General features: G+C 34.3%; 1 protein-coding gene across 5 annotated transcripts in view; it reads right to left on the bottom strand.

The window, feature by feature from the left end:
- Window positions 1-20,557, bottom strand: part of RFX3 (regulatory factor X3) — a 295,181-nt gene that overhangs the window by 80,586 nt on the left and 194,038 nt on the right. For 4 of the 5 annotated variants that reach the window (XM_047767697.1, XM_047767698.1, XM_047767700.1 and 1 more), the window contains one exon: window positions 16,847-17,105. In XM_047767697.1, coding sequence (XP_047623653.1) covers window positions 16,847-17,105 — 259 coding nt within the window. Of the gene's footprint in view, window positions 1-16,846; window positions 17,106-17,731; window positions 19,599-20,557 lie in introns of those variants that run through there. The other variant, XM_047767701.1, reaches the window with a different exon arrangement.

Below are 20,557 nucleotides of genomic sequence, written 5' to 3'. Positions count from 1 at the left end.
TGTTGAATATTCTGCAATTATAATCAGAATGGAGACCTGAGGAGCAGGAATCCCCGTGAATTTTTCCAGTTAAAAGAAAACATTCTTGACTTGTGTAGCTCAAGATGTGGGATAGTAACCACTCTTTTTCTAAAGAGTCTCCAACCTAAAGAATATTTAATATTTGTTCTATTCTATAACAAAAGATGAATACTGCAGATTCTATTAACATGCATTATTATTTTAATGCAAATGTACAAAGACTTCTTCATTAGTGATCAAAAGCTACTAAATCTATCCATCCCTCTCTTAACCCTAAATTAAAATTTGGAAGTAGAGGCTCATTAGTATGAACAAACTTTAAGTTGTAATCATGGTCCCTACATTTTATTTTGGGATATGGTGGTGAGGCAGAGCTAGTAGAAATGATAGCAGAAATGGAATGTAGAAGAGAAAAGAATTCAGAGCCAACAAAGGAAAGAGACAACCACAGAAACAGTTTTATTCCAGGTAATTTCAGCATATCATGAGCAATCATAACATCTTAATTAAGTAGCAGGTGCCAATAATAAATGAAATGCACTCTTGATAACCCCACATTTAATGATAACTATCTCTCAGCTTTTAGCACTATGGCACATACTGTAAGATCAGTTTCCAAACACCCTGTATTTGATTACTGGATTCTATTAACAATATTAACTAAACCTAAATTAAAATATCACACTATTTAAGAAAAAAATCATTGTTTTTATTTTTGCTATCTAATCAAATCAATACCCACATAAGCACTTATAAAAAATATTTCATGCTTTCAAACGTAGAAAACTTGTATTTTATGTTGGCTATGGAAATTAATGATGCCTTGAGACTGGCTGCTTTCCCCAACCAAAAAACAGAAAGAAAAAGATGGATGACAAAATCCATAGCAGAGCAAAATCTTTTTTTTTTTCCTTTCAGGTTTCCAATTTTTATGCTGGAACAGCTTAAATGTAACATTCAGTCTCAATTATGTTAACATTAAATTTAATTTTCTTGGGAATTAGTAGGTTTAATTTTACATTTCCCCATTTTACTAGTTCTTCATCCATAGAGTTAATAAAATGTAATAGAAGAATGCTACAGTACTAATTAAAGAAAAAATACTCAACATATATTAAAATAATTTATAATACAATTTATTAAATTGTTAAATTTTTTTAGATCATAAAACTTAGTAAACTTGTTTCTGAAACACTTCCTGCCAGATGGAATGTTAATGCAGTTCATCATTATACTTCAAAATAAACTGAAGAAGATGAAAAAAAATTACAGAAAGAGTAATGTAAATGTAATGAGTAAACAAGCATTTTACCAAAATGTTAAACTGTAAAACTATAAAGGACTTCAGTATTACATCTTTTAAAAGGTATCAATAAGTGCTATTTTCAGAGAGAAAACATATCAAAAGACAGCTGCAAAGTCTCATCCTCATGTGACTTTAAATTACTTCTAGGAAGAATTTGCTCAAAACTAATTTGCTGAAATGTCTGCATTTTCCTTAAAGTTTGAGTGTGAAAGATTTGCAGTTAGATTTTGGTCTACCTAAATCTATTTTATTTTTAAATGATCTGTATCTTGTGATTTTAGATGTGGTTTAGATGAAGGTAAAAAAATATCAAAAATAAAACAGCTGAGCAATAATGAGGGAGAAATCCACATCTAGGTTTGTTAATCAGTAATTTTCTTTATGACTAAAGGATTCATGGTGGCTGTTTTTGACAACTAAAAGTCAATATGATAAATAAACATTTTCCATTTTCTTCCTAAATGAACTGAGCTTTAGACTGTGAGTATACCTTAGCTTTGGGGGGAAAATCAATTCTCTGAATTGGTACAGCATACAGTACAGGTATAGCACCTAGCTGTCTCTTACGAAACAATCATCCTAGTACTGAGCTGACAACAGTACACATAACCACTCCATGATTATCGAGTGCTAGGATACATGGGGCTTGGGAGTTTAGGCTGGTTCACGATGATCCTGGACTATTGCCTCATAATCAGATAAGAAACTATGGCAACTCCTCTGAGATCAAATAGTGGGATGCTCCATTTGAGACGAGATGTTCAGCCTGGAAGACAGGCTTAGAGCATTAAGCGAGATTATCGAAGTGAGTGAGACTTAGAAACTCCCTATCTGAAAGATCAGGTAAGAAACTGACATCCATACCAGACACAATGGGAACATGAATTCTTAGAAAAATTAGTATTTTCTCAAAGATAAAAAAAAAATATCCTTAGCAATCAATATACTTGGAATTAATGAAAACCCTCAAATTCACCAGCTAAACCAGAATTTCCATGAGAAAGGGTGGTTATCAGTCAAAAAGAGAAATCCTTGGTCCAGGGCTCCTGCAGAAACATTTTCAGAGTACTGGAAGACCTCTGGGGCAGAAAAGTGAAAGAGATCAATGAAAAATTTTCTAGTTATAGGAACTGTAAGTGTGAGACCACCAGCATCAGATACTACCTGGACAGAATGCCTGACAAAGTCTGAAGAGTCAGAGCTCAGGTAATGTGGAGAGCTTCCTACCCGTATAGGCCAGGTTTCTTTCTGACCACACATTAGCAGGAAGACAAAAGACCTCTTTGCACTGTGCCACATGTCAAGGCTGTATGAAGCATAATTTGAAAAATCAGACCTGGTTGGAGTACTTGCTGAGAGTAGTTTACAAAGAAGACTCTTCAGAGAAACTTAAGAGAGTACAGAGACACCCATGAGTGAAGCTTAATTTGGGTGAAGAAGAGAGGAAGGTAACCCTAGTTGCTAAAAGAAAACAATGTTTGGGCTTGTTTCACCAGTTAGGAATCAGAGAATTAAGGTAAATACAGGTGTGACTCTGCTTGTCCAACCAAACACTGAATTCTCAAAAGAAAGAATCCCAGGGAATGATGTAAGTGGTTTCCCTCATTTGGGCAAAAGGTTCTCCATACTAAGCATGGAGCGCTAATTAAAGACTATGCCAACTATTGTCCTTTTGGAACAGAAAGTAGCATGGTCACAAGTACAGTAAAAATATGACCACACTGTAACATCAGACCTTAGCTCTGGTATGGTGGATTGAATTCAAGGAAAAAAATACATAGGCTCTATAAGGCCAAAAAAACCTCTATTTGTTTTCAGTATTAGGAAGTATGTACATCTATGGCGGACTGTAGCAATGAAGGAAATCTTCCATTTTTTTCCTCAGGAATTAGGATCAGAAATTCAATAGAGGCCAGGGAGAAGTTATATTTCATATCTAGGAGAGAAAAAAAAAGTTCAATGGAGACCCTACAAAGTTACAACAAACCCTCTAGGAAGGACCTGAAGGGGATAGGGCACATATTACCTGATGGGGGGGATAGAGACGCAATATGATAAATATGTGGTCTAAAACTCAGGCTGCAAACTCTTGGGTTGTTGAAATGCTAATGCTTCCATGTTGGAATCAAGGGACAGGTAGACAGTCTCCAAGAACTTAGGGTGGCAGAAGCTTGTAACAGATACCCAACCAAGAATCAGTGTCCCAAAAAGGACTGCAAAAAAAAAGTCACACCCAAGCTCTTAGGAAAAGAGGATGGGAAATCAAAGAAGAAGGGCCAAATGATGTATGGAAGTCCAGTAAATATTGTGTTTATATTCTCTTTTCCCAAGCTGAAAGAAGAGGATCAATATTCTACCAAGGCAGCAAATACTTTTAAAGAGAAAAAAATGTAACAAGAAAAATTATTTCCCTATTATTTATATATAATTCCCCATAATTATTTATATTGGTATTTATAGTTGCCCATTGTCCTTTAAGGAAGGGGGTATTTGTCATAGGATGGCCACTTATTTTGCAGTGTTGCTACCAGGCTTAAGTGCTCTGCTGAAGGGTTGAGAGGTGTAGAGGAGACAGGGATCTGGGAAGACCAGAGGTGAATGCTCACTGGCAGAATGAATGTACAGACTAAGGAAGACAGGTGATGCAAAGAGGCTTTGAGGGACTGTGTTCTGGAGAGTGTGATGCTAAACCATAAGCTCTTTCCCCTACAAAATCTTCAGAAAAATCGATGCCACTCATAGATACTTCAAGTGCAGCAAATCAAGACTGGCTGGAGCACGGGATTCATTAAAGGGCAGCCGATTATGTCAAAAAGGCAAACCTCGCTTTCAAATGCAGGGGAATGTGGAGAGGTGCTGAGTCTTTTGCATGAGTTACATCGGGCAAAAAGAAGGCTCCTCTGTTCAGGTGATTTATATATACATTTATGAACATCTATGCGATGGCCCAAAAAGAATATATGTGGATAATTTCTCTTAATGTAAATATCGACCAATTACACACCAATAAGACAGGAGGAAAAAGAACAATTATATCATCTTACTCATTGTCTTTATAGGTCAAGGCATATTCTCTTGAGCCTGAAATGGCTTTTTAATCATTTTTAAAGACTAAAGGTCAAGATTGATATATTCAACTACCACTATAATTAAAATTGGTCTTATGGTAGAAATTATTTCCTTTCTATAACTGTTTAAAAAAGTGATTTAAAAATAGAAGTAATACTATAATGCTTTATGATTTATAAAGCCCTTTCCCATTAATTCTCATTAGATCATCACAACAACTTTGTGAAATAGCAAAGGCAAGCAATATTATCTCCTCACAGATTAGAAAATCAAGACTCTCTGGGACTGAGGTATACTTTCTTGAGATTACATAGGTATTAACTATGAGATTGGAATCCAAGATTTATCGCTCTAAGTTCAAAATTATTTCCATTTTATACAAATATAACAGGAATATAAATCAAATGGAAATATCTAAAATTGCTTTAATGAAACTATCTTCTGAGGATTGGCTTAAAAATTAAAATCTGCTAAATGAGTTACTGTTAAAAAATTTATTTTCTAATAGGAAAGGGTTTAAATATGGTGAATAAACATTACTTGAAAATGATTCCAAAGTGACCTAGTTACAAAGCAACAAAAAGTTTTGAATGGATAAATTTTACTGATCATAAAAAGTTATATAATGAATATATCTTCCTATTAATACAGGCTATTCTGTTAATCTCAGCAGTTCGATACTTTCTTAGAGAAACAGCATTTCTATTTTCTTGTGAAAGAATGGTAAATTCTTCAGAGAAACCCAATGAAGAAGATATAGTTAAGAGTAGAAATTTCCTCTGGGGTAATTTCTCTCCTGAACGCTAAGACTTTACTTTTTGCTTGTATTTGAGATCAAGTAAGATGGAAATATTGCTACTTGGTGGCTTGTTCAGAAAGAGTATCTGTGATTGCTGACATGAACATGTGACCACTGCCCTTATACTTGTTAGAAATGACCACCTCCTAAGTGTGTTTTGGGTAGTAGGGGACTTCCAACAGGAAGTACATCAACCAGGAACACAAAGAAAAACCATTTTTGCTTTACATTAGTCTACATAATCACTACAACAGTGGGTTTTTGTTTGTTTGTTTTTGTTTTTTGCTTTTTAGGGCCACACTTGTGGCATATGGAGGTTCCCAGGCTAGGGGTCAAATTGGAGCTACAGCTGCAGGCCTATACCACAGCCACAGGAACATGGGATCTGAGCCACATCTGTGACCTACACCACAGCTCAGGGCAATGCTGGATCCTTAACCCACTGAGCGAGGTGAGGAATCAAACCTGCAACCTCATGGTTACTAGTTGGGAACTCCACAACACGTTTCCTGTTTTCGTTTTTGTTTTTCCCCCAACTCTGGTCCTAGACACTTGTTAGAATCATCTCGGCACTTGTAAGAATCATTAGGGCACAAACAAAAAAAAAAATGGAGATTGCATGCATTGTGTGTGTGTGTGTGTATATATATATATATATATATATATATATATATATATATATATGCAACTAATGTTGCATTCTAATGTTTCAATCTCTTCAATTTGTCCAAAGCAGCACTTTTCAGAACGTAAGGTTTACACATTAGTAGTTTATGAAATCAATTACCCAGGCCGGCGTTTTTTAAAAATTAAAGAAATCAATAAAGTAGAAAATACTCAGATGTTCTGCCACACAGGATGGGTAAGTATTGTTTCCTGGAACTTTGGTTGCAAGTCCTCTGTATACGAATGGATATATGTATGGTTATATTATGTGTGTGAGTACTCAGCCACAATTAAAGGTGATTTCTTACTGTAGATTGTGGCCCCCAAACTTGAATGCTCTGCACTAAGCAATGAGATCAGTTCCTTTCTTAATTGGATACCTCCAAGAATCTACAGGTCTCTTGGGCCCAGTTGTCCTTGTAATGCAGATAGAAACAGCCCCCTGAGGCCAAAGCTGTGACAATGACAGTGCTCTGTAAGTTGTATATTTGAGTGATAGAGAAATCAACTTGTGAACATGTCACTCCACAGCAATATTGAAAAGAAGCCTAAGTGTGAGAGATTCAGGACAGGTTGTTCCTTACCTCTTAAAAAAAATTAAAAATACCCAGAAAACACACCTAGCCAGCTTTGCTTGTCATCTCCTCTTGAACTAGAAAGTAGCTAAGACAAAATATTAACGTTATAGCATTTATAGCAAAGAAGTTGTAAGTCTTGCAAATGTTTAACTACATGGAATATTTTTTAGTCACTGATAATTTTAAGACATCTAGAGAAAAAAATAATTATTATGCTTTCAACATGAAGTTTGGCAATTTTGTACCACCTATTTTGAAATATTTCTAAGGAAAAAAAAATTTAGAGAAGAAACTGGCACGAATTGATTGTGTTCTGAAAACATTTGGTTAAACTTGATGATCTGAAACCAAGACTGCTGTATTGGGCCTCCTCTGATCCCTCTGTACAGCCCACATCCCTCCAGCCTCCCCAGGACTCTATGAAACTGGCATCACTGGTGTGTGACAATAAAAGCATTTTTGAGATAACAACGGCATAAGCAGTCGGGCTACAGTTACCCTTCAGGAATCTGTGGGTTACAGTTCAGTGATAGGATTTAAGGCAGTTTAAGTTTTCAAATGTAAGAGTTCAAATTTGCCTTTTGCAGATTATTCTGAGTACTAAGAACATTTTCGCTTTGTATTTAGTTTAATCACTGAAACAGAGGTTTTCTCAACTTGTGATTCTGGATCAGTATTATCAGAATCACCTGGTGCTATCAAGAAATGCAAATCTCGGGTCCCTCTCCGCACCAAATCAAAAATCCTTGGGGTGGGGTCCAGCGATGCATTTAACCGATGCTCGAGACAATGTACACTCAAGTTTAAGGAACAATGTACTAAAACATGATGAGATATTTCTTCTTTGCCAGAATCAGAATGTAATGAATACTTCTGGGAGAACAAGCAGGGAGGTAGAGTGCATCCTTATAATGCTAGCTAACTTCATTTAAAGAATAATTTTAAAGTTTAAATATTATTTGTTTTTTGATTCTTTTTCATTCTCTCATTATCCAATCTCACCCAACCTTTAGGCAATTCTGTAATTTATACTGTAACGTAATCAGAAGATAAGCACAATTTTGGTGAATCTAAAATTAATCAATTTACAACATAATGTGGTGATAAAGAAAATGAAACTAACCACTTAAAAGAAGTTTGGGGGCTATTTGTGGATTTCCATTTTTGCCTTGGAGGGTTAGGTACATTTCAGTGATGGAAATAGCTCAATCACCCTTATTGTAAACCTTTATATTCATAGAAACACAGTGCCTGGTCAATAGTAATGGCTCAATAAATGTTTGAGAGAGTGAGTGATTAAAGAGAATAATTCAAACTCTAAGTACATGAATTCTAATACCGAAATGTTGAATAATAAGGATGCCTCTAGAAATCATTACAAAACTTAATGTGTGTTTTCATTCTCTAAACTTTCAACCATCTAATAAAAGGAGGACGTTTTCTAAAACCTAGGATCAAAGTTTAATTTCCAGAATGATACCTCCTAGACATTCTTTATACTGGATGCTAAAGAAAGGGTTGTTTCAGTTACATGCATTCCAGAAGCATGACCAGATAGACACACCTTAAAATCACTAAGAACTTGCCTGATAGATTTTTTTAAAAATCACTTTTTTTTGAATAGATAATATATTCACATGCCTCCCACCCTTTTTTCTTTCAAGCATTCTTCTAGAGATACCTTTGTACTTATATAAGTGTATACACGTGTTTTTATTTAAACACATGCACAGACATACACATCTCCTTGCTTTTTCCCTTAAGAATATTGGAGATCTTTCCTCTACCTATCTATCCATCCATCTGTCTCCCTATTTACATATATATATATACACACATACATACATACACACACACTCACATACATACACATACCACTTCACTCTTTTTAATGGTTGCATAAAATTCCACTGAATGGACAAATGCACAAAAACATTTAACTATTTCTCTGTTGATCAACAATTAGACTTCTTCCAATCTTTTACTAACATAAATAATTCTACGATGAATATAGTTGTTTAGAGAGCATTTCACATATCTAAGCATATTATTGGTAGATTAAATTCCTAGAAGTAGTCTGAGTCAAAGGATATGTGTATTTTAAATTTTGATAAAAATTTCCATGTTGTTCTCCAACCTTGTGCCAATTTTGATTCCTATGACCAATGAAAGAGACTACCTGTTTCTTTACACCTTTGCCAAGGCTTACTAATTCTTTAGTTTTAACTTGTGAGAAATGAAAAATGGTATCGCTTTTTAGTTTATTTTTCATTTCCTCTTCAATGGATGGCTTGTTCAAATGCTTTCCTCATTTTTGGTCTTTTTTTTTTTTCTGAAGAATTTATAGGAATAGTCTATATATCAAATTTATGTTTTGAATATAATGTTTCAAAATTTTACAGGAGGTTATTGTTTCACTTTTGCCTTTGCTGTGGTTTCTGTCATATGTAATGTTTTTACTTTTACATAGTGCTTATATCAATGAATTTTTTTGCCGCTTCTGAATTTTACATCATGCTACCCCACAATAAGAGAATAATAATAAAATACGTTTTTCCACCCAAGTGAAATTAATTTTAATTTTTAACGTTTTGCCTTTTGTCTTTTTAGGGCCACACCTGTGGCATATGGAGGTTCCCAGGCTAGGAACCTCCATCGAATCAGAGCTACAGCTGCCGGGCTACACCACAGCCACAGCAACGCAGGATCCAAGCTGCATCTGCGACCTACACTACAGCTCACAGCAGTGACAGATCCTTAACCCACTGAGCAGGTCCAGGGATTGAACTCGGGTCCTCATGGATACTAGTTGGGCTCATTAACCACTGAGCCCCAACAGGAACTCCTGAAATCAATTTTTAAATACGAGGTAATGTATGGAACCAATCTGATTTTCTTTTTTAAATAGTTATCCAGTTTTTCCAAATATCATTTATCAATAATTCATCATTTCTCTACTGAAAGGCAATGCCACCTTTATCATACACTATATTCCTACATACATTTGGCCTATTTATGGTCTTTAATACTGGCCTATACTGGTCTATTCACGTGCCTAAATAATTTTAATTATTGATTTTTTTATTTTATTTTTTTTGCCACGTCTGTGGCATATAAAAGCTCCTAGGCCAGGGATCAAACCCACACCACAGCAGTGATCTGAGCCACTGCAGTGATAATGCTGGATCCTTAACCCACTGTTCCACAAAGGAACTCTTATTAACTTTATATATGTTTGAATAACTGTAGGGATGCTTGTGTCCCATTCCATCCATCATTTTTCCTTTTACAAAATTTTCTTCACTATTCTTTACGTAAACAGCCTTCCTTATAAAAGAAAAAAAAATCTATTGGTATCTTGATTGGGAGCATATTAAAGTTTTCTGAAGTTAATTTAAGGAGATTTGGCATTCTCATTGTGGCTCAGTGGTAACGAACCTGACTACTATCCATAAGGATGCGGGTTTTATCCCTGGCCTTGTTCAGTGGGTTAAGGATCCGGCGTTTCTGTGAGCTGTGGTGTAGTTTTCAGATATGGCTTGAATCTGGTGTTGCCATGGCTGTGGAGTAGGCTGGCACTTGTGGCTACAATTCCACTCCTAGATTGGAAACTTCCATATGCCGCAGGTGCAGCCATAAAATGCAAGGAAGGAAAACTTAGGAAGAATCAGATTGATTGATACTGAAACTTCTTTTTCAATTATTCAAGCTTCTTTTTGTGTCCCTTAGAAACTTTAAAATGTTTTATTCAGCAGCTGGATCTTGCATATATATTGTTATTTTACTGTCTAATATATTTTTAATTTATTGTAAATGATATTTGCTTATATTATTTTCTAACTACTGTTACTTGTGTCTAAAAACGCTATGGAGTTCTTTATACATTAATTTTGTACCTTACAGTTCTTTCATTATTTGTTATAGTTATTCATTTGATTCTCTGTGATTTTTATCAGGTATATAATCATATCATCTGCAAATTCTGACCTTTTTACTTCCTTTCTATTTTTATATTTTATTGCATTTTCTTGTCTAACTGCATCTTTCCTATAACTTTGAAAGCACAATTAAAAATCACATCTTCCTTTTTTACAAGGCAGATGGGAAAGGTTACTAAAACTTATATCTGATAATTTTAAACTAAAGGGGTTAAATTATTTTAACATTCTATAGTCAGATAACAAAATCCCTAACCCATGAAATTTGGGGGCACCAACCATTGTAATTTTAAGAAATCTAGATTTTAAAATAAACCAAATACTTCTGTGGTCAATAAAAAGAACTATAGTTATGTATGCTGAGAAAATGGTAACCAAATCACATACTTTTGGAGGATGAACTCATAACCATGGGAACATGGAAAAATTCCCACTCATTTGAGAAATGGCAATTTGTCATAGGCATTGTGTTGTCTTTTTTCTCATTAAATTAAAAGACATGGGCCAATGGAACAGGCAGTATTAAAATTTATGGGTCTAATACCAACTCATATGTAACTCACAGATGACACTATTTTAATTTGCCACCAATATATTTCATATTTTATCTGGATTAGCTAGTCTCTATGAATTGAATTACTGATTTTTTTCCTTTAAAATCTATAGTAGTTTCAAACTAGGACATTAACTTGCAATTTGATTTATAAATATAAGGATCAAGCAAAAATTATCAAACAGGTAACCTGGAACATAGTTTACTTCCATATTTACAAGTAGAATTTATAAACATCATTAAACCTTCCTCTACTAGATTTTGGATAAAATAGAATGTAGCCATTCCTGGCATGTTGCAACACACCTGTGGTTCTAACATGCTGTTTCAGTATGAAATAGGTAAAAATTACAATAATTAATTCATTTTGCTTTATAAATTCGGGGGAATCCATCAGCTATGCTCAGGAGGGGCTGATGGCCCGTCATTCTGTTTGTCTTAACCTTCTGGTTTATCAAGATTTCTAGGAGTGTAATGTCTTACAGCCTTAACCATAAAATCATTGCCTCTAGATCTTATCAGCTTTAAGGCTGGAGCAGTGTGAAACTGACTGACAGCTGAATGGAATATAGATGAAGCGATGGAGACTACAAGTCACTCAAAGTCCCATTTTATTAAGTGCTTTGAAAATGAAATCCCAGAACCTTCAGTCAATTTAGGATTTAGTACAGAAAGCAGAATACTCATGGTACTCTCCCTAAGAAGTTTTATTTGAGGGTTTAGGTTGGTCTAGAGAAAATGGGACACAGGTAAACAGAAAATACTAAGATCATAATGGACATACACACTTCTGACAAAATAAGTGGAGAAAGTAGTCTTGTTTGACTTTCCTTTTTAAATCACTGAGGCTAACTGTAAGACTAAGAAAATTATTTAAAATAGAAATTTATTATTTCTATAATATGTAAAATATTTTCACAAATGTCAATTAAATAGAAGTTTTCATCTCACTTGACTCTATTTCTTTTCTACCTCTATATAGCCATAACAAGTAATCCAACATTATTTTAACCTTTGGTAAGATGGATGGGCAGTTCAGCTCTTTCCAATATTAGCCATTTCCCAATAGTATAAATAAATCCTTCAAGTATTGATATTAAAAGAAAAAAATCCCTGACGCATACTGTTTGGTTGGGGAAAAAAAGCGAGATACAGTATTTTTGTTAACATTTGTTAAAAAAAAAAAAAAGCTAATGAGAGGGAAAGAGAGAAATAGAATATCTCCAGAGTGATACTCAAAGAGCTTGATAACTTTAATTTCCTCTAAGTAGAAGAACTGAGGAACAGGAATAAGAGGAATACTGCATTAGGCACTTTCTTGTGTCTTTTCAATTGTGCAACTTAAGAATGTATAATTAATTCATAGAAGTAAATTAATAAAAACTTTAAAGTAAACAAATAGCCATTGGTATCATTCCAGTAAAGAATAACAAGACAAAATCACTTTATGGAGCACTGAACATTTTTATTTTCTTAGAAAAAGCATTCTCGTACGCTAAATCCATAAATATGTAAACCCAAAGATAAAAAAATAAAAGCATCTACAATTCTTAAATGAATTCTTAACTTTTCTAAAATTTTATAAAATAGGCCAAACTTTTACTTATATAGCAGCAGATGGACATTCAGATTTTTCCACCAAATAAATAACTTACAGTATTTTACATTAATCAAAAGAGGTAGAGAGTGGAACAATATTAACTTCAACATATTTCCCTTGTGCCCTTTTGTAGGAACTAATATTAGCAAGAGCCATTTAACATATATAATTACTGAATGTATATCCAGAAAAATGGAGAAATTAGCTTTCATATCAGTCTCAAAAATGATTAAGGTAATCTTACTTAGTTATCAGGAAGGAAAAAAACCTCCATAAATAACCATCTAATAATAAAGAATACAAATGTTATTTTAAGGAGTGAGTAAATAAAGCTTCTTGAAGCAAAATGTCAATTATTGTACAATCTAGTATAAGATAAACCCTATAGTGATGATCACAAATATATAACTACAATCACAAATTTTTGATCCTCAAATGCCAATTCTCTTCCTGTTCTAAAGTTCTACAATTCTAAAAAAAAAAATGGTTATACAAAAATAATGAAGAAATAAATATAAATTAAGAGTTTAAAATGAATAAAGACACAAAAGGAGACATTGTGGAGATGTAGTTAGAAGGAAGATCAAAGTGTAATGGTTCAGATATGACTGCAGTAAACTATTCCACTTTAATGTCCATGTGCTACTGAAATGTTAACAATAAATAGATTCTTAGCATTAATTTAATGAAATGTAAAACAGTTATTTAAGTTGTATATTAGCTGAAGTCATATCCAGTGATATTCCAATAAAAATGTTATATAGTCTTTTTGAAAATATTTATTTAATTCAATACTATCAGCAGGAAATGCCATTTAAATGTGCATATGTTTGTATTTGTATTTAAATAAGTAAAAAAAAATATATATATATATATATGTGTGTGTGTGTTATACATACATGGACTCCATTGACCAAATAAAAGAATGCAGTAAGTAAAGGAGAAACAGTATTTTGACCAAATCTGAATATCAGTAGTTTGTACCATAACATATTCATCAGATAAAATTTGGTATGTCACCATCATGATCTTTTGGAAAATTCTGAAATTTGGATGTACCTTGAAAACTGAGACATTTTACAATGCAGAAGCAAAAATGAAATAGTAAAAAATGTTCATGTAAAATATTTTTTCATTTAAAGTTGTAAAACTAAAGTAAATTATATGGTCAAATAAAAATTCTCCATTAACGATGTAGAGATTCTTCTAGTCTAAGAAAGATGGCTTTATACTGACTATTAAACTAGGTAAGAAAATATTTCCAGTGCTAATCATTTATTTTTCTTAGCAGTCAACTTAAAATCATGATCTCTTTTTACTGGTTTATCTTGAGAAGTTAGTTGGCACATTGGAGCAAACTTTTTGTGGCAAAAAATTATTACTAATAAATTTAAACAAAAATATTTCTGTATGTACAGAGGTTAAATGTAAGGGAGAGCCAAGGCAATTATTCTGAGAACCAGAGCAGGCAACATGTTATCCAGTAACTGAGTAAAGATATTAGATATGCTGTTCCCAAGTACTCAAACTTAACTAGTTTCACGTCAACTGAATTAATTGGCTTAGGTTATGTACATACTATTAGGAACAGTTCAACTGACTAATTCCTGGTCAGGAATTTGGGGCAAAGTAGAGGCTACACCTACACAGTCAGTTGCATCAGGCATGCTGCAAGTGATAGACTGAATACTAAAGAACAGTCAGAAAAATTGTACTTACATGGCACAGTCTGGCTCAGTGTTTGGAAAGAAATGGCTAGAGTCTTGACCAACAGGTTGTTAAAGACTATGCTCATATAAATTCACTGCTATGGTTCTACAGCAAATGAAAAAGTACACGAAAATAAACCAATCCCCATTAATGACATGGCACCCACCAAAAAAATCTTGAGTTCTAAGAGTCTAAAAACTTAATAAGCACAAATTTTCTAGCATTTGGCAAGAAGAGGATGGGAGGAAATCTTAAACAGCTTTCATGGCACTTAAACCTTGTTAACTTTACTAAAGGAACAGATGTGAAACTGCAAACAGAATCGACACCTCAATAAAAATGAAGTAGATGATTTTCAGCACAGTTGAGGGGGGATCTAAATTAAATACAATTTTTGATAATAAAATCAAAGTACTGTTGGAAATGCAACAACAATCACAAGAAGATGTTTTAGATATCTATGGTATGCCACTATAATGTGCTTTGATGAGGGCGCCTTATGATTTTTCCATGTAGAAGCTATCTTTTTATTTACCCTATAAACTCCTTTTGCTAAAAAGGAAATTTTCTTATAAAAACAAAAACAAACAAAAAAATCATTCTTAGCAGAACCCCTTTTTTTTTTTCATTTTTATGGCCTCATCCATGACATATAAAAGTTCCAGGTCCAGGGACTGAATACAAGCCACAGCTCCAACCTAAGCTGCAGCTGTGATAATGCTGGATCCTTGAACTCACTGTGCCAGGCTGAGGATCCAAGCTGCATCTCTGCAGTGACCCACACCTCAGACATCGGATTCTTAACCCACTGTGCCAGAGCAGGAATTCTAGCAGGACTTTAAATATTAATGCTTCTTAAAAAGTGTAAGTTATAGGTGCAACTGATACTATAAATTGATGACTTGTTTTTTAAAATAATTTTCCCACTATTTCCAGTTGTTTTAAGTCAGTTGTTTTAAGTATTAATTTACTAATTGATATTAAAAAAATATACCAAATTTATGTAATGGATAACTAAAGGAGTAATGGCATTTTTCATATTCTACACAGAAAAACAAAAATCATGCTAAAAAATTTACCTTGTTAATGTTTGCACCGTATACACAATGACCTAGGACAATCAACTTAAGATAACTCAGTGATAATACTACCAAATTTAGTAAACCCATATCCAGCTGATGAAGATGTAAAAGCAAGTAGGAATGCTCCAGGAAGGTGAAAAAGGAGAGAGGTGGGGGATGGAGCGATGGTAAGCCAGGATGACAGGGTGTGGATGAAATAAGTGAGAAAGGACAATTTCTCTCTGATTTTCAGTTTTCCTAAGGTCATGGTAAATGGCAAGCACTTCCTTTTCCACTGGAAATGACTTTCCTGGGTGGTCATTATCAGGAGCATTATAAAGCATAGATATCTACCCTACCTTTTTTCCTTTTTATGGTAAAGATGCAGTTATTTTACATCTAGAATATTTTACAATTCCTTTGTAAATATTATGATTTTAAAGCTGAGAGGACATTAGGAAATCATTTAGCCTAACTAACCCCTTATTTTACTGACAGCAGAACTGAGGTCCAGAGAAGCTATGATTTAGTTTCTAATCTACATAAATATATGGGTATGACTAAAAGGTTTAGAAACACTGTATTTAGTGTTGTTAAAAGCAAGAAAGAAATGGACATTAGAAATGCTTTCAAAAATAAAAAGAGAAAATGACAGAAGAAAGAACGCTCCACTTAAAATGGCTAGACATCTATTCTGATGTTAGCGTGAAATAGTGAATTAAAATAAAGGGCTTTAAAAATGGATTAGGAAAAAAGTACCATATTATGAAAGTGTGAACATATGTAGTTATTACAAACAAAAAAGTATATACAAAATACTTACCAAGTACATATTATATCATGAAAAAAAATCCACAAAATGAAAAATAAACCCTCTCATATAATTATTTTCTACCCAATTTGTTTCTATCTCTATTTCATTATAAGAACAAACTATACAGTAGGATTATGGAAAAAGGGGTATACACCCTTAATTCAAATCCTCAGACCCTTTTATGTGAAACATCTGGAAAACCAATTCCTTTTCTAATTTAGCTAGGTGGTTCTAAACGATTATTCCTTCTATATTTAGTTGAGGTCAAAATGGAAAGCCCAAGGTACAGAGTTTGATGATATCAAATTTTGCACAAGTTTTTACTATTTCTATGATAGCATTTTAGCACATTAAAATATCTGTGTCAAAATAAATATATTTTTAAAATTTTAAAAACTTGAAAACTCAAATATGTAGTAATGTTCCTAAGATATTATTTGCTCATATCTATGATGAGAGTCAATATAATGTCTTTCATCAGAATCAACCAAATCAGTACTTCCCAAAATGTCCCTCTGAATACAAAATGACTTTACATATGGCATATGGGTAAACATTTTAAATGTTACTATTTAAGTATGGATTTTTATATTAGAAAAAAATTACACACTAAAACTGCTCAATACATTCTTGCCCTAGTCCAGTGTTTTGTTTTTTCTCTCTAAAGAGAAAAATGTACAGGTGAGGATACCAAAAAGCCTAATTAAACAAATAAGAATTCAAATACTTACTGTCGCGGGGGAAGCCCGAGTGGTATGTGTCACTGAGTGACCGGAATTCTCCATTGAATTGCCGATGAGATAGGTTCCTCCAGAGCTGCTGATGAGTTGTCCTCCTGTGACGCCCATCTGAATCCCACCAGTGCCCACCATACTGTGGGACGAGACCACCGTAGTCACCTGTGCAGAACTCCCTTGAGTATCAAAGTAATTCCCTCCAGTGTTTTGGCTGTACATCTGTGTTTCTGTGTAAGGGTAAGTTGTTGTTCGGCTTTAGAAGAAGAAGAAAAAAGAAAGAAATTTATTTATATTGTCTTATTTCATTTCTTCTATCATGAATATATGTTTAATATATATCAGCTTAGGAATTCCTGTCGTGGCTCAGTGGAAACGAATCTGACTAGCATCCTTGAGGATGCAGGTTCCGCTCCTTGGCCTCGCTCAGTGGTTAAGGATCTGGCACTGCCGTGACCTGTGGTGTAGGGCACAGATGTGGCTCGGATCTGGCATTGCTTGTGGCTGTGGTATTGGCCAGCAGCTACAGCTCTGATTCTACCCCTAGCCTGGGAACCTCCATGTGCCACGGGTGCAGCCCTAAAAAGACAAAATAAATAAATTTATATTTGCTTCTACTGGTGCCTACCTCTGGTGTATAAAATAATCCAGGTCTCTTCCCACCAAGAAATCCTGCTGCATGACTTCTTCAATTTCTCAAAAAACTTCTTACAAATGCCAATTTTAGAAAAGCTGGGGTCTGGGATGACTGAGGGCCAACAAGTCAGCTCCTCATGCTACTTCACACTCCTAGGAGACTTGCAGTAAACCTCCATGACTAAGGTAGCTGGCATGGATCTATTTCTTGCCACTATAAGGATCTTGAACAAAGAGTTGACTTACCTTGGACTGTAAATTCCTATCTCTCTCTTTTTCTTTACACTCAAGCTTCTCCTTGATGAGATGACTATGCCACCTCTTCATGTCCTCACTTTCTGTTTCCCAGCAAATGCAGTCAAGCTTCTGCCCTTAGCCTTTCCTTGAAAGTACTTTTAATAAGGTCATTTGTGACCACATCTAAATACCAAGCGAAAAGGCTGCTGTCAGTCCCCATCTTTCTTGACCTATCTGCATATAACATTGTTGACCATGCCATGCTGCCCTTTCCCTCCTCATTCTGTTCTGATTAAGCAGCTTGTTTGACTGATTGACTTATAATTTTCAATTGTCTGTAACTTCATTTTAACACGACTTTTGTTTTGACTTTTTATTTTGAAATTTTAAGCTCATGAGAAGTTGAATAAATAGAAGAGAGGTATAATATACTTTCATTTAAAAAATTCAAATATCAAATTATAATTCCCAGTTCTACTGTCATTCTCTTCAACACCACATCCCAGAGCTAGCCAGTACTGACAACTGGGGTGGATGTTTTCAGACATTTTCTATGTATATGCAAGGACTTTCTGCTTTGACCTCTCTTGTTCATTAGTTTCTATGGCATTTATTATTTCCACTTCTTACCTTTTTTTACCACTGCATTTCAAGAACCTTTTGAAGGCTTCCTTTTCCTGGCACTTTAAATACTGGTCATTTATAAAGTCTCCATTTTTAGACCTTCTCTTTTCTCACTTTTATTCAAACCATATAACTTTATCATATAATACATGACCATGTACATACTCATAGTACACAACCTTACATACTTTGATACATATCCATTCTCTTTACTTTCTACTTATATTTTAAGAATTTTAAATCTAGATTTCTAACAGCCATCTAGTTATCTCTGCTAGGGAACCCCATGATTTACAGGAAGTCTTGGATGTAAAATTTAACCTATGACTAAAAAGGAATTCTTTATCTGTCTTGCTCTTTTGCTTATATGGCCCTCTCAGCAGAGGGCAGCACCACATCCCTCAGTTTGGAAATTACTGCTAACTCTTCCCTTGTTCAGAGACATCAGTCACCGAGTCCTACTAATTTTACCTTTTAAGTAATTCTCCAATTCTCCATTCCATTCTCACACTCACTGCCTTAACTCATAATGTTCTCCATTATAACTGCCTTCTAATTAGTTTTTCTTCCTCATTCAGGCTCTCTTCCAATCTATCTTCAACTTTGCTGCCAGGGGAATTTTTCTAAAATGCCAAATATGAAAATAAAATTTTACTTAAGAACCTTTCCATGGTTCTCTCTTGCCTTCCAAAGAAATTCACAACCCTTGACCTGCCTTATAAGAACCATGAGGGCCAATGCCTGCATGATCTCTGGACTTGGTACCAGCCATGTCCTCAAATGCTTTATTCACTCACAACACACTGATCTCACTCACAAAAGTGCCGTTATCTTTTGATCACTCCCCCTTCCCCATTATATTGAATATAGCTCCCTCTGTCTGGAAGCCCTTTATATTTTTTTCAACTTTCTTCCTTTATCTAAATCATTTTTAAACTCTCAGCTCAAGCATCACTTTATCTCAAAATTACTTTTCAGCACCACTTGCCCTCTGTAGCCACTCCTCACAGGACTGTTATGTTTTATTTTCTGTACTTTTCTAACACCTTGTGAACACCTGAAATATAGTTCTCAATACTTTGTTAATTTCCTCATGTCTTCATACTCACATGAAATTATGTTTTATTCTCATCTGTACCCTCAATACTTAACACAATTGCTGCTACATAGTGGGCATACTAATCAAAAAATAAAATATGATTCTATTTAAAAGTATATTTGGCAAAATGGGCAGTTTCATAAATTTCTAAAACATAACTCTTGCTGCCAGCCACAGCCACAGCCACAGAAAAGCGGGATCTGAGCTGCATGTGCGAGCTACACCATAGCTCATGGCAATGCCAGATCCTCGACCCACTGAGCAAGGTCAGGGATTGAATCTCCATTCTCATGGATACTAGTAGGGCTCATTACCGCTGAGCCATAATGGGAACTTTCAATAAAACTTTAAAAAAATGAAAAAAAAATCGTAAATCTCCAGACAAAATGAAGTCCAGTGTTAAAAAAAAATGCAGTTCTTCTCATTATTGTTGTGTTTCCCAGTTGGAAATCTCATTTATGTATTTCATTCATTATATATTTATTTAATAAAACAACCATATTGACTTCAAATTTAGGTAAAGAGAGAAATAAGGTCATTTTTATTTATGTCCACTAAATATGAGAGTGACCCTATTTGGCTATGCTTAAAAGAACAAAATCTGATGCTGGTTAAGTGTAGCCAAGTAAGATATACAAATAAATACACAGCAATAAATTGACAGATGCAGGACATGGCACCAGCTTTCCTTTTCACAATCCAAATAAAATGCTTAGGCATGCTCCCTAGTAGTAAGTTGATTTTACAAATAAAACATATAATAATGGCTATTTATGACTGTTTACTATGCAATAATAAACTACCATTTACTATGCAATAGGCGCTATTTTACGTGCTTTTCAGGCATTAACTCATTTAATCTTCATTACCACTTTATGAGGTAGGTACCATTATAATTTCTATCTCTATAGACTAGGTGAATACTTGAAGTTTGGCTAGGTTAAATAACTTTATCCAAAGCATGAAGCTGGTAAAAAATGGATTTGGAACCTGCACTTAGTCCATCATCTCAACCATTTTGTCACATAAAAAGAACTTAATATTTTATGTACATTAATGATACTTGCGAATGACTACTGAGGAACAGCCAGCCCTAAAAGGTGGTACAGGGA

This window comes from Phacochoerus africanus, chromosome 2 (assembly GCF_016906955.1).
Source record: "Phacochoerus africanus isolate WHEZ1 chromosome 2, ROS_Pafr_v1, whole genome shotgun sequence".
Lineage (NCBI taxonomy): Eukaryota > Metazoa > Chordata > Mammalia > Artiodactyla > Suidae > Phacochoerus > Phacochoerus africanus.
This window is presented reverse-complemented; position numbering and strand designations above follow the sequence as displayed.